The 18,606-nt window shown below is 40.6% G+C and overlaps 1 protein-coding gene across 4 annotated transcripts in view; it reads left to right on the forward strand.

Moving 5' to 3' along the window:
- Window positions 1-16,951, forward strand: part of BPGM (bisphosphoglycerate mutase) — a 40,224-nt gene extending 23,273 nt beyond the window's left edge. For all 4 annotated transcript variants that reach the window (XM_058297379.2, XM_058297381.2, XM_004471522.4 and 1 more), the window contains one exon: window positions 15,945-16,951. In XM_058297379.2, coding sequence (XP_058153362.1) covers window positions 15,945-16,123 — 179 coding nt within the window. In that variant the 3' untranslated portion in view covers window positions 16,124-16,951. The remainder of the gene's footprint in view (window positions 1-15,944) is intronic.
- The last annotated feature ends 1,655 nt before the right edge of the window (window positions 16,952-18,606 follow it).

The raw sequence follows: 18,606 nt of genomic DNA on the forward strand, positions 1-18,606 counted from the left end.
TTTCCCTGCAACAGTGACTTGTGGGAAGAGATTTGTAGGTACAGGACTTTGTGAAGTTAGTCCTATGTGCCGAAAATAAGGCTGCTTGAATTCAACCACCCCCTTCATTTTGGCCTTGGATTACTTACCTTCTACCCAAACTTTAATTAGTTCTTTGAAAAATCCCACTCATTTAAACTGATTTCAATGAACGCCTTGATGCTCCTATATCAATGGTTGGAGGTACATGAAGGGGTCCCCGGTTACAGCAGGGGGTGGGGGGATGGGGATGAAGGGTGAGGGGGTACAAGCAGGGTGAAAACTCTGCAGCCTTTCCCTTCATAACATTCTCAGGGGAACAGACTTGGCCCAGTGGTTAGGGCATCCGCCTACCACATGGGAGGTCCGCGGTTCAAACCCCGGGCCTCCTTGACCTGCGTGGAGCTGGCCCATGCGCATTGCTGATGCGCGCAAGGAGTGCCCTGCCACGCAGGGGTGCCCCCCACGTAAGGAAGCCCCATGCGCAAGGAGTGCGCCCCATAAGGAGAGCTGCCCAGCGTGAAAGAAAGTGCAACCTGCCCAAGAATGGCACCGCACACACGGAGAGCTGACACAAAAAGATGACGCAACAAAAAGAGACACAGATTCCCGGTGCCACTGATAAGAATAGAAGCGGTCACAGAACACACAGCGAATGGACACAGAGAGCAGACAATGGGGGGAGAGAAGGGATAAATAAAAGGTAAATCTTTAAAAAAAAAAACCAAAACATAACATTCTTGGGCACTGTATTAAAAATCTGACCTGGTTATCAGTTGGGGATGTCACATGTTGCCACTCGTTTTAACTTTCATATGATGTTCCAGTGAATGACTTTGTAATAGGATATTACTTAACATAGCATTGATTCAGTTTGGTTTAATCCAGTCCAGATGCATTATTCTAGCCTTAGGAGTTCTGCTCACTTAACTTTCTCACGACAAAGAATGTAGCTTTTGGCCAAATTGAGCAATGAGCAATGAGTAATGGCTCCGCTGTGGTTTTTCCTAATTTGCTATTTTAAAATTTCTGTTGCTTAAATCTCATTGTCTGATTATTAACCAGTCTAAGTATTATATTTGAGATATTTGTAAATGATTAGTCTGCTGTGTGAATGACTGAAATAGTCGTTAAACTATAATGTCAAGTTCACCATTTATTGGAAACATTTTGATTTTTTTATTGAGCTTTCCTTCCTTTGTAGGTGAAACATTATTGTTCTGGCAGCCTTTATTAGTTGGCCGTTTGATTTGGTTCCACACAAAAGTACGTTGTTAGCTAAGCAATGGCATGAGCTTGAGAGTAGTCCTATTAAAGAAAGGTCCTGTTAGAGCTGGTTAGCCCTGAGGCCATGGTCATTTGGTCATATGCCTCTTAACCCCTTGCCAAAGACCTAAGAACTCATGCCACCTTAAACCTGGTATTTCATTATCCTGGCATGTTATCTGTTACAAGGGGATCACGGGAACCTGATCATGCCTTTTACTGTCCTAGAAATACAGGAACACTGGGTCCTGATAACTAGTTAGTACCCAGCATTTTATAATAACAGAGCATGCGTGTAACGTTTTTCTCTCTCCCCTTATGTTGTGATAGAAATAGTCATAGATAAGTCAGATGAACAGAGTTTAAGTCTTAGGATTTGGGAATAAAAAATATCAGATCCAGTTTTATAATATTAATAGTCTTGTGACTTGAGTGGGTTTTTAACCTCCCTGGAGCTATTTAGTCATTTTTTTTCAAAGCAGCTATATTGAGATATAATTGACACACCATACAACCTACCCTTCAAAATATACAATTCAATGGCTTTTATTATATTCAGAGAGTTGTACACCCATCACCACAATCAATTTTAGAACATTTCACTATTCCCATACCCCTTAACTATCACCTTCCAATCCCCCCTACAACCCTAGTCCTAGGCAACTTACTTTTGCCTCTGTAGATTTGTCTGTTTTAGACATTTCATGTAAGTAGAATCATACAATATATGATCCTTTGTGACTGGTTTCTTTCACTTAACATAAGGATTTTAAGATTCATATCATGTATCAGTGCTTCACTCTTTTTTTTTTTTTTTTTTGGCAAGTACTCAAAAGAATTTTATTTTTGTAAAGGCAAGACCTGGGGGAAGGGCCCTGACCACGGTGAGGAAGGTGGCCAACAGGACCTCAAACCTTGGCGTTCCTCTACCTGAGCTTGGTGCCACCAGCTCAGCTGCGTGTGAATGTTCCTTGTGAGGAAAGAAAATTCACCATTTGGCTTTGAGAAGTACAGTGTGTAAGAATGGAATCCTCGAATATTGATCCCATGAAATTAAGTCTGAGTTTTTCTGTGTGCCTTTATTCACCTTAGTTCATTAAAAACCTACTTGTTTTAAAGATTCTATAAATAGGCAACCCACTAATGTGGGATAGACATCACCCCTCTCAGCATGGTACTTTTTGTTTTGTTTTTTTAAAGCAATATTTCTTATAGGAATCTTATTGCTGACCAGTAGTTTATAAGTTTTACAGACATGATGACACTCATAGTTAAACAAGACAGGCTGATTGAGAATTTACGTAATATAAAATATACATATTCAAAGTCAGCAATGTGGACATAGGCATGTAGCGGGAGGAGGTGAGGAGGCAGGCCGTGGATCCTTCAAGTGGCCATGGCAAGCCACTCCCACTGAGCAAAACAGGCATTCCACATACATCTAAAAATGCAGAAAAAATGTTGACCTGCTACATAGACAGCCTAAATTGATGTAACTGTGATCATTCTGTGATACTTTCATGAAAATAGTTAATAGTAAACCCCATGCAAGTAGCAGAAAGCATCAAGTCACTCATTCTAGGTGGAATTTGGAAGGGGTTTAATTCTTGACATTAATATTTATAAAGAAATAGGTCTCCTTTTTTACATTTTCTTCACAATTGCGATACATTTAAGAGTGAGGGAATTTTGATGGTTGTTTCACCTAACAGTAATAAGTACTCTTAAATATGGGAGAAAATAACATTTTAGTTGCATGCTTATCAGATAACATGAAACATCTGTAACTTTAAAACAAAAGGTTGAAAGGAATTCATCTGAATTTTAATGCTTGAGTTTTAGTTTCTACCACCATCCTAATGAAAGGAGTGCAACTGCTTGTTTATTTACCAAATCAGGTACTAATTTGAGTTCTCATAGAAAATCCAAAATAAAAAATGCCACTCCTTTTCGATAGACCAAAATTCTAAGTTACTCAATATTCCTACAAAGTTGTGATATTTTTCTACATTTAACTGTCCAGAGAACAAACTAAGGCAGCAGCTTAGTGCTTTATCAGATTTCGTAATGCTGCAGAAGCCCTGACTTGGTATCCATTCTACTAGGAATCGGGACCATTGAATGGCAGCTCAGCATCAGAGTTGTTTTTATACACTCCCATGTACCTTGCTCTGTGCCAACTATTACAGCAAATGATTCTCTGGGTGGTTAAGCTTGCAATGTAATATTAAAGATCTTCCTATGAAGATTTCTCTAGCTAAATGGAAACCTTTTTGAAAAAGTTGGCAGGTTCTGTGAACCTCAAAAGAAGACAGTGTCTCTCTGAATGCCTTTATATTGCTGCTCAAATTGCAAGTTCCTATTGGGGGAAAAATGCATTAAAATAATTTGAAGTTCTCTTTTATTGGCAATTTAAAATGTTAAGTGGGAAGCGGACTTGGCCCAATGGATAGGGCGTCCGCTTACCACATGGGAGGTCCGTGGTTCAAACCCTGGCCTCCTTGACCCGTGTGGAGCTGGCCCATGCGCAGTGCTGATGCACGCAAGGAGTGCCGTGCCAATCAGGGGTGTCCCCCACGTAGGGGAGCCCCGCGCACAAGGAGTGTGCCCCGTAAGGGGAGCCGCCCAGCACGAAAGTGCAGCCTGCCCAAGAATGGCGCCGCACACACGGAGAGATGACGCAACAAAAAGAAACACAGATTCCCAGTGCCGCTGATAAGGATAGATGTGGTCACAGAAGAACACACAACGAATGGACACAGAGAGCAGACAACTGGGGCGGGGGGTGGGGGCGGGAAGGGAGAGAAATAAATAAAATAAATCCTTAAAAGAAATAAAAAATTTTTAAAAATGAGAAGTATTTCATTTTTTAACTTTATTTTAAAAGAAATTTAGATTACAGAAGGGTTGCATCTACTCCAACCCCTCCCCCTCACATGTTCCCCATTAATAACATCTTACATTAGTGTGGTACATTTGTTACAATTGGTGAACAAATATTGAAGCATTGCTACTAACCAAGGTTGATAGTTTCCATTATGGTTTACACTTTGCACAGTACAATTATATAGGTATGACAAAATGTATAATGGCCTGTACCTCGCATTGCAATATCATTCAGAATAATTCCAATGCCCTAAAAATGCCCATGTTCCATCTATTCTTCCCTTGCCCTCCCCTCAGAACCTCAGGTAACCACTATCTTTATATCAATGTTACAAATTCTTCCATGACTACAAAAATACTAAGTTGACTTTGGTCAAGGTTGCATCCCCACTTACGTTTGCTCATTCCTCAATCTCAATGACTTTGGGATGGTGATGCCCAGATTGAGAGGGTCTTAGATCTGTGGGGCAGATAGAAGGAACTGTTTTGCTTGCAGTTGTAGATACTTCTTTTTGGGATGGATGTTGTCCATCATCATCCTTTTGTTAATTGTCCTGGGTGAGTCCGATGAACTGGAGAGGAGAATCTCTCTGAGATTCAGGGCTCAACCAGCATATGAACAGACCAAATATTTAAATCTCTGGAATATATTTTTAGCAGATTTACTGCTAATTATAGGTTCAAATAAAAGGGGTAGAAGAATCATGTGTAGGGAAATTCTGAGTCTAATTCTGTTACATTGAGGAAATAGGTTAAAATATATTCCCAGGTAAAGCCCACTGACAGAGTGCTGATTTCATGGGAATGTGTGCCATGCCTTTAGTGTCCAGATGTCTCTAGAGCTCTCAGGAGCACCCATTTGAGGCTTTATTTATTGTGGCAGGTAGTGTGATCTACCTAAGACATGCATAAGTATAACTTCTGGAATAATTTCCTGACCCACTTTGAAATCTCTTAGCTTTAAAAAATTCTGCACCCCCCTCCTTTTTTTTCAGGTTTTTTTCCCCCATATGCATCACTAGTCAGCCCTTGGTATTAATCCCTCGGCACCAGGGAGGCTCATCCCTAGGAGTCATGCCCCATGCTAGGTTTTTTTTTTTGTTTTTTTTTTTTTTTGGAGGGTGGTGTCGTGAGTTTATTTGCTGAGTTTGGCTTAGAGAGAGGCCACCTTTGAGTAACAAGGAGGTTTTCAGGAAGTAATTCTTAGATAATAGATATTATTGGTCTGTTTCAATTTTACAAGAATAAGGTTCATAAGCACAAGAATTAAAATCAAGGGCTTAGTGAATTGGTCTGTTTTCTTTTATTAGGCACTGCCTTTATATACTCTAGAGATTCTTGCTGCTCTATTAGAGAACATAGTAGGACTCCTTAGGATGGGAATTCAATATTTAGTTGTTAATTGTGTGGGTGTCCACCCCTGAAAACATCTTACGACCACATGAACACATTCATATTCATTCCATAGAGGCACGCCCCAGATGCACCCTTACTGACTCACCTCCAACACTCTGCACCAGTGTCCCTCCCTTGCCATTGCTGCCAAAAGAATACTCCCACAATTGTATTCTCAACCACAATCCTCTGCCTCCCCATTGTTCACCTGTTCCTTCCTCCAGCCCTACCCCCAGCTCTATGGATAGCCCAACCAACCCATCCCCAACCCTGCTCACACTCATACCCCAACATCAGTGACTCCATTAACATCACTGCACCACCATTATTCCCATCCACTTCTGCCTAGATTGAGTGTCAATTCACCACTCTCTACTCCCTTTCTATCTCCTGTAGCCTCTCTTCCAGACTCTATCTCAGGAACATAATCTTTTACTTTTTGCTATGTCCCCATGCTCACCAACAGGAAGAAGGTTTGATTAGCATTCAGCTGCAAATGCCTTCTAATTATTTTAATTATTTCACTCATGTTGACATGATCTTGTAAAAGGAACTTGGTTTTATTCAGTACAGGAAGCTGCTTCTTACCCTTGTATCTTTCTATTATCCTCAAGATTTTGGTAGGATGATGCTCTCCGAAAAGTTGGACATCTTACTCTTTGTTCAAAAGTGTGGCTCTGCTTGAAGGTCTTCTCAGACTGCATGGCTGGGTGAGGGGCATGCGATGGCTATACTGAGGGGCCTGGCTCTGACTCTTTTCATTCCTTTTTATTGCCAAATAATATTCTAATGCATGGTGTGACAGTTTTGAAGACATCTTACGAATCCCCAAAAGAAAATGTTTATGTTCCTGAACTAATCCATTCCTGTGTGTACGGGGCCCTTTTGCATTGGACTACATCAGTGAGGCATGACTCAGATTGGGTCTCTACCCTCTTACTAGAGCTTTATATAAACAGACATAGAGAGAGACATACAGAAAAAGGAAGCTGCTATTTTTGATCCTGCCATGTGAGAGAGGACTTGAGGATGGCTAGCAGCCAATGCTTAAACACAAAAGCTCCCAAAGGGCTGGGCCCACAGAGCAGCTCAAGACAGAAGAGATGAGCCACGTGCCTGATAGCCCATAGAAGAGCTCCAGGAGACAGTAGATTTTGGATGGGAAGGCAGGGACCTCAGCAGAGATAGGTGGCCATCTTGTTTCACCATATGGCAGGGTCTCTAGTAGCTGACTTTGGTGAGAAAGCATCCCTGATGCTTTGATTTGGACATTTCATGGCCTTAAACTAAGATTTTTACCCTAAATAAAATGCCTATTATAAAAACATTCATTTCTGGTACTTGGCATTGGCAGCCCTGTGGCAAATTAAGACACTTGGATATATCATATTTTAATTATCCCATCATTCATTGATGGATGTTTGCCTTGTTGCCACTTTTTGGCTATTATGAATAATATAATGGTGAAGACTCATGTACAAGTTTTGGGTGGGAATGTGTTTTCATTTCTCTTGGGTATACTGGCCTATCTTGGAGATATTGCAGGTTTGGTTCCAGACCACTGCAATAAAGCAAATCACACAATTTTTTAAAAATTTCCCAGTGCATGTAGAAGTTATGTTTATACTATACTGTAGTCTAAATGTGCAATAGTGTTATATCTAATTAAACAATGTATATACCTTAATCAAAAATACTTTTTTGTAAGAGTCTGGAGGCTGGCAGAAGGATTGCCCTCATGCACAACTGAGCAGAGTCAGAGAGACAGATAAAGCAGATACAACCCCCAGATACTGGTTCCTTTGAGGGCTAAAGAGACCCATGGGAGTTATGGTCATGGCCGATGGGGTTAACTACCAGGGCAGATGGCCCCTCTTTGGAAATGGTGTTTATGTGTGATGAATCTGGACTCAAATGGGATCTCCCTTCATAAGACTTTCATGCTAATGTGCTGGAGGTGCAGTTAATGTTGGGGTTTAAGATATATTTAGGGGATTTGAATCTCTGGACTGACAATGTGATAGCCAGGCCCTGAGCCTCAACAGACTCCAGCACCTACAATCTGATCTATTGGACTTACCACACTCAGCTAAGATGGAGTTGAAGAAGGACAACCACCACACCATGGAGCCTAGAGTGATTACAACTGAAAATGGGAGGATTGCATCCAGCATCCATGTGGAATCTGAGCCTCCTCTTGACATAGAGGTGCAATGGACACAACCAATCCAATGTCCACATAGAAGAGGTGGCATTGGATTGGGAAAAGTGGACATGGTGGACGATGGGTATGGGGAAAGGCAGGAAGAGATGAGAGGTGGAGGCGTCTTTGGGACATGGAGCTGCCCTGGATGGTGCTTCAGAGGTAATCACCGGACATTGTAAATCCTCACAGGGCCCACTGGATGGAATGGAGGAGAGTATGGGCCATGATGTGAACCATTGTCTATGAGGTGCAGAGGTGCCCAAAGATGTACTTACCAAATCCAATGGATGTGTCATGATGATGGGAACGAGTGTTGTTGGGGGGGGGAGAGGGGGGGTGGGGGGTGGGGTTGAATGGGACCTCACATATATATTTTTAATGTAATATTATTACAAAGTCAATAAAAAAAAAAAAAGAACCATACACACACACGCAAAAAATACTTTTTTTGCTATAAAATATGCTATCATCAGAGCCTTCAACAAGTTGTAATCTTTTTGCTAGTGGAGGGTCTTACCTAGATGTTGATGGCAGCTGACTGATTAGGATGATGATTGCTGAAGTTTGGGGTAACTATGGCAATGTCTTAAAATAAGATAACAGTGAAGTGTGCAACACCGATTGACTCTTTCCTTCATGAGAGATTTCTCTGTAGCATGTGATGTTATTTGTGATAGCATTTTACCCACAGTAGCATCTTCTTTTAAAATTGGAGCTAGCCCTCTCAAACCCTGCCACTGCTTTATCAATTAAGTTTGTACAGTATTCTAAATCCCTTGTCATTTCACCAGTGTTTACAGCATCTTGACCAGGAGTAGATTCCATCTCAATAAACCAGTTACTTTGTTCATCTCAAAGAAGTAACTCCTCATCCTTTCAGGAGTTGTCATGAAATTGCAGCAATTCAGTCACATCATTAGGCTCCACTTTTAAAAAAAATTTATTGAAGTATATCACTTATACATAAACTTACATACACAATAGGTGTATAATAATAGTTGTGAACTTACAAACATATGTAACATCATACAGGACTCTCATAACTCACCCTGCCACCAATAACTTGCATTGTTCTTAAATCTTTTTAACTAATGATTAAAGAGCATTGTCAAAATATTACTACTAAACAAAGTATTTCCCCCAACCAATCCTATTATTATTATCTTTTGTATCATTTATATATGAACATACATAAACAATTAAGTGTATAGTAAAAGTTGTGAACTTACAAAGCAAACATGCATAACACCATACATGGGTCCCATACATCAACCCTCCACCAACACCTTGCATTGTCATGAGACGTTTGTTACAAATTATGAAAGAATCTTGTAAAAAATCTTACTAATCAAAACCCTTATCTTACATTTGGAGTGTTTTTCCCCCAATCCACCCTATTATTATTTTTTAAATATATTTTTTATCACAGAAGTTGTAAACTTATAAAACAATCATGCACATGTGCAGAATTCCCAAACAATACCCCTCCATCAACACACCACAGTGTGTCATTTGCTACAGATAAAATAATATCATCTGATTATTACCGTGTCCATAGTGTACATTTCGCTCACATTTTCATTACTGCCTCAGTATCAACACAGTACATCTTTCACATAGATGCAAGAATATTATAACTACTAACCATAGTCCATAGGTCATTCCAGCTGTATTTTCCCCATGCTTCTTCACATTCCCAACACCCTGCAGTAGTGATATACATTTGCTCTCGCTAACAAAGGACACTCTTTCATCTGTACCATCAACCACAATTCTTATCCACCTCTTGGTTTACTGTGCTATTCAGTTCCTAGATTATTCTCTAGCATTCTGTCAGTTGGCATTTACATAACTAGACTACCATTTTCAGTCACATCCCCATTTATAAACTAGCTGTTACTCACTGTGTGTTACCATCCACTCTATACATTTCCACACTTTTACAGTAAAGTTAATTAAAACTTGTACATACATTAAACATCAGTAGTCCACTCAGTCCTCCTCTTATCTCCTTTAAGAATCTACTACCTACCACCAGGTTTTGAAGATATTTTCCAATAATTTATTCTAGAAGTTTTATGGTTCTTGCTTTTATTTTTAGTTTTTCGATCCATTTTGAGTTAATTTTTGGATAAGGTGTGAGATAGGAGTCCTCTTTCCTTCTTTCTGCTACGGATATCCAATTCTTTCAGCACCATTTGTTGAATGGATTGTTTTGCCTGAGCTGTGTGGGTTTGACAGGTTAGTCAAAAATCACTTGACCATACTTGTGAGGGTCTGTTTCTGAACCATAAATTTGGTTCCATTGGTCTGTTTTGTCTGTCTTTAGGCCAGTACCATGTTGTTTTTACCACTATAGGTAGGTATTACGATTTAAAGTCTGGAGATGAGGGTTCACTTTTCCTTTTTATGATGTTTCTGGCTATTCAGGACTCCTTACCCTTCCAAATAAATTTAATGATTGTGTTTTCAATTTTTTCTTTAATGCTAGTGGAATTTTTACCGGGATTGCATTAAATCTGTATATCAATTTGAGTATAATTGACATCTTAATGATATTTAGTCTTCCAACCCATGAGCATGGAATGTTCTTCAAGTTATTTAGAGCTTTTTTGATTTGTTTTAACATTGAGTTGCAGTTTTCTAAATACAAGTGCTCTACATCATTGGTTAAGTTTATTCCTATTTGAGTTTTATCTGTTGTATTTTATTTTCACCAGTCTTTGGACACTTTTAGTTACTTTTATTGATATAATCTTCATTTCTAGACTCTCTTCCAGGCCTCTCTCTCCTACCTTTTCTTTTCAGGCTCTAGCACACCCTTTAGTATTTCCTGAAAATCTGGTCTCTTGCTTAGAAATTCTCTCAGTTTCTGTTTATCTATGAATATTCTAATTTCGTCCTCATTTTTGAAAGACAGTCTTGCTGGATATAAGATTCTTAGCTGGAAGTTTTTCTCTTGTAGTATCTTAAATATATCAGACCACTGTCTTCTTGCCTCCATGGTTTCTGGTGAGAAATCCGCACTTAATCTTATTGGATATCCCTTATATGTTATGCACTGCTTTTCTGTTGCTGCTATCAGAATTCTCTTTGTCTTTGGCATTTGACATTCTGATTAGTATGTGTCTTGGAGATGGTCTATTTGGATTTTTTGGATGGGACTACATTGTGCTTCTTGGACATAGATATCTATATCCTTTAACAGGGTTGGGAAATTTTCTACCATTATTTCTTCAAATATTCCTTCTGCCCCTTTTCCCTTCTCTTTTCCTTCTGGGACACACATGGCATATGTTTGCATGCCTTTTGCTGTCATTTAGTCCCCTGAGACCTTGTTCAATTTTTTGCATTCTTTTCTTCATGTGTTCTTTTGTATGTTCACTTTCAGAGACCATTTCTTCAAGCTCACCAATCCTTTCTTCTGCCTCCTCAAATCTGCTATTATATGATTCCAGTGTTTTTTTTTTTAATTTCATTTGTTGCACCTTTCATTCCCATAAGATCTGCTATTTTTCTATGTGTACTTTCAAATTCTTCTCTGTGCTCATCCAATGTCTTCTTAATATCCTTAATCTCTTTGGCCATCTCATTGAATTTATTAAGGAGATTTGTTTGAACATCTATGATTAGTTCTCTCAACTCCTTTATGTCATCTGGAGGAGGCTTATCTTGTTCCTTTAACTGGACCATAGCTTCCTGTTTCTTGGTATGGTTTGTAATTTTTTGTTGGTGTCTTTGCATCGTTGGTGTCTTACTGGCATATTTTTTCTGAGTGAAGTTTTTCTGTTTAGTTTAGGGCTTCCTATTCTTTCTCCCTTGCTGGTTGTGCAATAGGAGCCAAGCATGTAGTTGGTGCTGTAAGCTATGGAGGCTAAAGCTGCCCTCATTGCTCCAGGGACCACTGAAGCTTCTTCCAACTTTCTCCTTTGCCAGGGGTAGAGACAGAATCACAGCTGTGTGGAATAATCCAAGTGCAGGCCTAGACTGTAAAGCTTCACATCCCTTTCTTCCCTGCCCAGGGTGGGGATGGAGCTGCAGGTGTGGATAGCAATCTATGCAGTGCGGGTCCAAGATGACCACAGTTGCTCTGGTAGACTTCTGATTTTCAGTCTATGTCAGCCAAAGTTAGCTGCAGTTACCTGTATAGGCTGATGCAGGCTCCTCCCTGCCAGAGACAGGGCTGAAACCTAGGCTAGGGCTGCAGGCTGATCTGTGTGAAAGAAACTAGTTCCTGCCATCACTAAGAGTTTCAGTCAGCCTGGCTTCCCCTCAGGCTGGGAGCAAAGTAAAAATGGCTGCCACGGGCCTCTTTCTGACCTGGGCCGGCTCGCATCTCAGATGTTCCCAGGGTTATCTCTAAGCCAACCAAGCCCACAACCAGTAGCCAAAATCGTCAGCCAACTGTCTCCTCCTCCCCTGTTTCTGGGAATTGGAGCTTCCAATTCCAGCCACAGAATAGTTCCTAGGCCAGCTGGAGCCGCCAGAGTAAAACAATCACCGGCCTCCGTGGCTTGGCCGGTAATTTCCCGGAGAGCCTGGTGCAGGTCCCCATAGCTTCCTCCTGGCTGGAGGTGGCACTAGGGCCTAGGCTAGAGTTGCAATATGATCTGGATGGAAAGAAGCTGGTCCCCACCAGCACTGTGATTATCAGTCTACCCCTCTTCCCCTCGTGCCAGGTATGGAGTTAAGATGGCGACTCCCAGCCTCTTTCTGACTTGGACAGGCTCAAACTTTACCTGTTCTCAGGTTTATACTGTAGCCCACTGGATTTATTCATCAGTAGCTGAAATTCATGCCCAACCGTCTCTTCCTCCCCCATTTTTGGGAAGTGGAACTTTCAATTCCAGCCACGGAATAACTCCTGAGTTGGCTTGTGCCGCCAGTGGAGGATGGGCACCCACCTCCAGGGCATGGAGCACTCTACATACGAGTCTTCTCTGCAGATGGGCAGTCTCCTCCTTCCACTCCTTCAAGGATGTTGAAGGGTGCTCTTCTGGTCTCTTGGAACCCCCAAACATGTGCTTCTGTTAGCTCCAGAGAGCTCTGGGTGTTTGCTAACTGCTCTGTAGCAGGAGCTGACTCTAGGAGTTCCTTACTCTGCCACCATCTTGCTGGTTCTCATTAGGCTCCACTTTTAATTCTAGTTCTCTTGCTATTTCCACCACATCTGCAATTTCTTCCTCCACTGAAGTCTTGAACCCTTCAGGTCATCCATGAGGGTTGAAATCAACTTATTCCAAATTCCTGTTGATGTTGATATTTTGAATCATATGTGCTTAATGGCATCTAGAATGGTGAATCCTTCCAGAAGATTTTCAAATGACTTTGCCAAGCTCCATCAGAGGAATTACTATCTGTGGCAGCTATAGCCTTAAACAATGTATTTCTTAAGTAATACTTAGAAGTTAACATGACTCCTTGATCCATGGGCTACAGAATGGGTGTTTTGTTAGCAGGCATGACAATAACACTGATCTTGTTGTACATCTACATTAGAGCTTTTGGGTGATTAGGCACATTGTCAATGAGCAGTAAGATTTTGATAGGAATCTTTTTTCTAAACGGTTGGTGATGCTGTTCAAGTGGAATTGTAGGGTTGCATTGTGGGTTTGGGACCTTGACTGGGCAAAGTAGTGCCTTTGTAGCCTACCCTTTATGTCTTCTGCCTTGAAAGGAATCCCTAATAGGGAAAGAAAAACACTAATGCTATGCTTGTTCTTGTACTCTTAAGTTCATTCCTAACCCTGTGTAACGGTGGTGGAAGAATGTGTGTTTCTTTCTTTAACTAGATAGGAAAAATGGAGGCCCAAAGGGGTTATTTGCATAAAATTATATAGCTAGTATATTTGGGGGAGGGTGGTAGCAGGAGAGTAGATGGGGCAATGAACTTGGAAGAAACACTGACTTCCAAGTTAGAATTCTTTCCATTGTTTCATAGCTGTTTGGGTATGTATAGTTGTAAATAATAGTTCTTAAGTAGCTCTTCTGGCCTAATCATGAAATTCTAATGAAGAATCACCCCAGTGGTAGGAATTCAATGCTGTGCCCTTGGTTGATGCTCATCAGCATGACCAGTGCCCAATTAAAGTGCATTGAAAACTAATAACTTATTCTGCCAATATCACCCCTCAGGTGAAGAGGAATGAACCCTTTGACTGTCCTTAGAACTTGCTGAGGTGCCAAACCCAGGTCCTTTCTATTTATATAGAATGGAAGCATATGGTTAGAATTTAGAGGTCTATGTATTAGATGTGTTTTTAAAGTAGGTAATTTGTATACTTTCAGTTGCATTTTAATTTGCTCATCTCCATCTCTTTCCTTATTCCTTGTTTCAGTTTGCTGGGTTTGCTGAAAGCAGATACCATGAAATGAATTGGCTTACAATGGGAATTTATTCACTTACAGTTTTGAGGCTGAGAGAAATGTCCAAATCAAGTCATCATCAAGGTGATGCTTTCTTCCCGAAGACTGGCTGCTGGCCATGGCAAGGCACATGGTGGTATCTGCTGGTCTCAGTCTCTCCCTTCTCTTCTGGGCTTTGTTGCTTCCAGCTTCTAGGTTCCATGGCTTTCTCCCTTTGTGTGAATTCCATTCTCTTATAAAAGACTTCTGTAAGAATATTAAGATCCACCTTGGGCCTTGCCTTAACTGAAGTGACTTCATCAAAGGAATGGATTAGCTTGAAAGCATGATTTGCATACAGTTCCAAACCAGAACACTTGTCTTTGCCTGTTTTTGAACTGAGAGATACTTGAGAGGCAGTACAGTATATAGGAAGTACAGACACCTGGTTTGCATGCAGACTCTGCTAGCTTCTATTTGTGATTTTGAGTTGTTTACTTCTCTGTGCCAGAACTTATAGATAAGATAGCTCATATCCTCATAGGATTACAGTGATACTTAAATGAGTTAATATATAAAATGCTATGGAAGCAGCTGTGGCTTAATCAATTGGGCTCCCGTCTACCATATGGGAGGCCCTGGGTTTGTGTCCCAGGGCCTCCTTGTGAAGGCAGGCTTGTCCACATGCTGCAGAAAGCCAGCAGCCTGGGTGCCACGGAGTGCTGCCCAGCCTGCAAGCACCGCGGAGAGCCAACTCAGCAAGGTGACGCAACAAAAAGGGGGACCAGCAAAAATGCAGAAGAGCGTGCAACAAATGGACACAGAGCAGACAGCAAGCAAGCTGCAGGCGGGGAGGAGATTAAATAAAAATAAATACATACACAGAAGAATGCACAGTGAATGGACACAGAGGGCAGACAGCACTCAAAAAGCCACGGGCGGGGGCGGGGGAGAGGAAATATATATATATATATTTTTTAATGCTTAGAAGAGTACTTGACATGTAGTATATACTCATTACGTGTTAGCTGTCTTTTGTTAATTGTCATAATAACAATACTATTAACTACCACCGCCACTACTACTCTTAATATAACTTCAACTCTTCTGGCCAAAGTTGAATTAACTATAATTCAGCTATATTGCAGAAAAAGAATAGAAGGTGACACACCCATTACACTTAACATCTGCTAAGAGAAGAAGGTAAGGGACAATGGGAGAATGAACCTGCTTATAAGGCATGCCATTGTGAACTTCCCCAAGTCCCCTTGATAGTGCTTCCTAAGCATCTAAAGAAGCACTGCTTAACTGGATCTAGTCTGGGGAAGTCCAAGCTCACTTGCTCACTTATTATTGGAAACCAACTGCATTCAAATCAATTGAGCTAGATTCAGAGATTAGTGAAAATCCCTAGTATTAGTGAAAATTACCCTGGCCTGGGGACAAAGGATGAAGACTAAATAGGTTCATTTTCAGATCTTTTAAGATTAAATGATTCCTGTGGAAAACCAGTAACACAAATGTGGGCATGGAGAGAATGATTTTCATTTCTTTAATATTTGGATAGGAAAAAGGCAGGAACAGGTTACCCCAAAAGATATTATCTAAGATTTAACATTTGATGATGAGAATCTCTGTCTAGGCTTTTTTAAACTTCCAGGAAGTTCCTTCCTTCAAATAACTGTAGGTAGAATCCCTCCCAGTATCTGGCATGGTTCCAGAGACAGTATTGGACTAAGTATATGTACAGATAAATAACTGACAAGAACTTACTTCTGGATATATATATATATATAAACACCTTGTCTCTTCCTCTTCTCATTAACAGGTATATCAGATGAAGACATTATCAACCTAACCCTTCCTACTGGTGTCCCCATTCTCCTGGAACTGGATGAAAACCTGCAAGCTGTTGGACCTCATCAGTTCCTGGGTAACCAAGAGGCTATCCAAGCAGCCATTAAGAAAGTAGATGATCAAGGAAAAGTGAAACAAGCTGGAAAATAAAGTTTTTTTCCCTATGTGCTAGCTCAGAATAGCTTCAAAAGGAGTAGCATGCAGTATGTTATGGATGCTAATCTCTTGCTTTCTCTTTCTTTAACATGAATTTGCTTTTTCCAGGGGTAGGCTGTGATCTAGAGTTTGTATAGGTTACTTATCTTGGTCCAGATAATAATTTTAGGATGCCTGTGTGCTTTTGTTGTAAGCCTTTTGAGTTAGCTCTCCTACTAGCCCTGTTTGAATTAGTCACCAAACTAGTAACCACTGGAGCTTGATCAAGGTCATAAGCTTCTGAGATGGGAGAGTAATAAGTAGAGGTGAAGTTTAAAGTATTTATTGTTCAGTAAACCATTGAGTCACCACTGACAGGTACTATTCCAACCTTGAAGTTACGGTAGTGAACAAAAGATGAAAATCCTCAAGTTTGCATTGTACCTCACTTAGAAGTTAAGGATTTCATTCTTATAGTTACTGAGGTTTTCTGATATGATATTGAGAGAGATTAGAATAATATACCATACTGAAGTATTTATTACTAGTCAGTTTCCTTTAGGAAGAGGAATGCCTGATAATTAAAATCAGAGGGACATGAAATGGGAAAGTCATAGGTAGGGTCCTCCAAGAAACCCAAACATCAGTGACAACAACAAAAAGACTCTAACTTGTCCCTAGTTCATGGACATCATTTATTTGGCATTTGTTAGAATTCCTCTTTGGCCTCTAGAATTAGCAGCACACAGACAACCATAGCTATTTATATTCTTTTGTTTTATGAACTTTAATCTCTGAGTAGTTAGTATTGATTTAGAAATAAAGTTCTGTGACTGAAAGTAATATCCCTAAAGTGTCTCTGTATGCTTCATAAATATTAAGGTCTCCGAACTAGTCTTCTACCTATATCTTTCTGTAATGCTCAGAGTTACGCTTATTTCAATACTGGACACTCCTTATTTCCTGTAATTTGAAGGTGAAGGAAGACTATAGTACATGTAATTTTATTCACATAAGCAAGGAACATGGTATATGGGGGCTTGTCACATACATTTGTTGTTCATCAGCTCAGGGGGAAAGATGGCAGTATGTAGCATAGAACCAGGGCAAGATATAGATGATTGTTTGTCAGTCTTAATGATACCCTCAGCATCTAAAAACATACTGTGGAAAAGATTGTTAGTCATTTCTTGAAACAAATTGCTTCTATTTCAAACAAATACCCTATTTCAATGAACGCAAGTTAAAAAATTTGCAGCTATAATTGCTATTGCAGATATTTAATTCTTTTTTTAAAAAGATTTATTTATTATTTATCCCTGCCTCATTGTTTGTGCTTTCTCCTCTCTGTGTCCATTCTGTGTGTGTTCTTCTGTGTCTGCTGGTCTTCTCTTTTGGCAGTGTGAGGAACCGATCCTGGGACCTTCCAGATTGCGAGAGAGGCACTCAATCTCTTGTACTACCTCAGCTCCCTGGTCTGCAGCATTTCTTATTGTCTATCCTCTGTGTCTCTTTTTGTTGTGTCATCTTGCTGTGCCAGTTCTTCACGTGGGCCAGCACTCCTGCTTGGGCCTGCTTGCCTTCATCAGGAGGCCCTGGGAATCGAAACCTGGAACCTCCTGTATGGTAGACAGGAGCCCAATCGCTTGAGGCACATCCACTCCTCTATTCACATTCTTTTCATAGTTTTCTCTTAGTGGATTGTGGCAATGCAAAATATCAGAAATGGGTTGGCTTTTATAATGGGAATTTATTTCTCATGCTGAAGCTGTGAAAATGTCTGAATCAAGGCATCATCAGAGATATAATTTCATCAAAGATCGGCTGCTAGCAATCCTGGACTCCTGCCATATGGCAAGGCAAAGAGGAGGCCAGCACTGCCTTCTCCTTCAGGCTCACGTTCTCCCTGAGCTCAGTGGACAGTTAGGCATATGGCTCATCTCTCTCCTCTCTCTTCCATACCTTGTTGCTTCAGCTCTTGCTGCTCCATGATTCCAGCCTCCAGCCTCTCTTTCAGCCTCTCAGAGTTTCTGTCTTTCTATGGCTGTGCGTGATCCTGGAGTCATCTCCCACATGGCAGGATAAAATGGCAGCTCTGTTTATCACTCCTCCATTTATATAGGACTCCAGTGAGAAGATTAGGACCCACCCAGAGCTCCGCAATCATAGGCGCTTAACTAAAGTGATCTAATTAAAAGTGATCTAACCAAAGTTTCCATGTAAAATAAGTTTACAGGTACAGGAATGGGTTAGCTTAAGAACATAATTTTCTGGGTTCCACAAGAGACTCAAAACCAGGACAGTGGATTCGTTTATTTGTGTCAATTTCATAGTCAAACTCTAATTAGAAGGCAACTAAACCTTGCTACTGCTTGGCTTCTATTTGATCTTTAATTCAGTATTCTCAATGCATTGACTGAAGAAGATGACTGAAAAGAAGATATGAACTTGATTTGTTCACAGCTGGCCACATCTGTGATGCACAAGGGCATGGGATG

This window comes from Dasypus novemcinctus, chromosome 5 (assembly GCF_030445035.2).
Source record: "Dasypus novemcinctus isolate mDasNov1 chromosome 5, mDasNov1.1.hap2, whole genome shotgun sequence".
NCBI classification, from domain to species: Eukaryota; Metazoa; Chordata; class Mammalia; order Cingulata; family Dasypodidae; genus Dasypus; species Dasypus novemcinctus.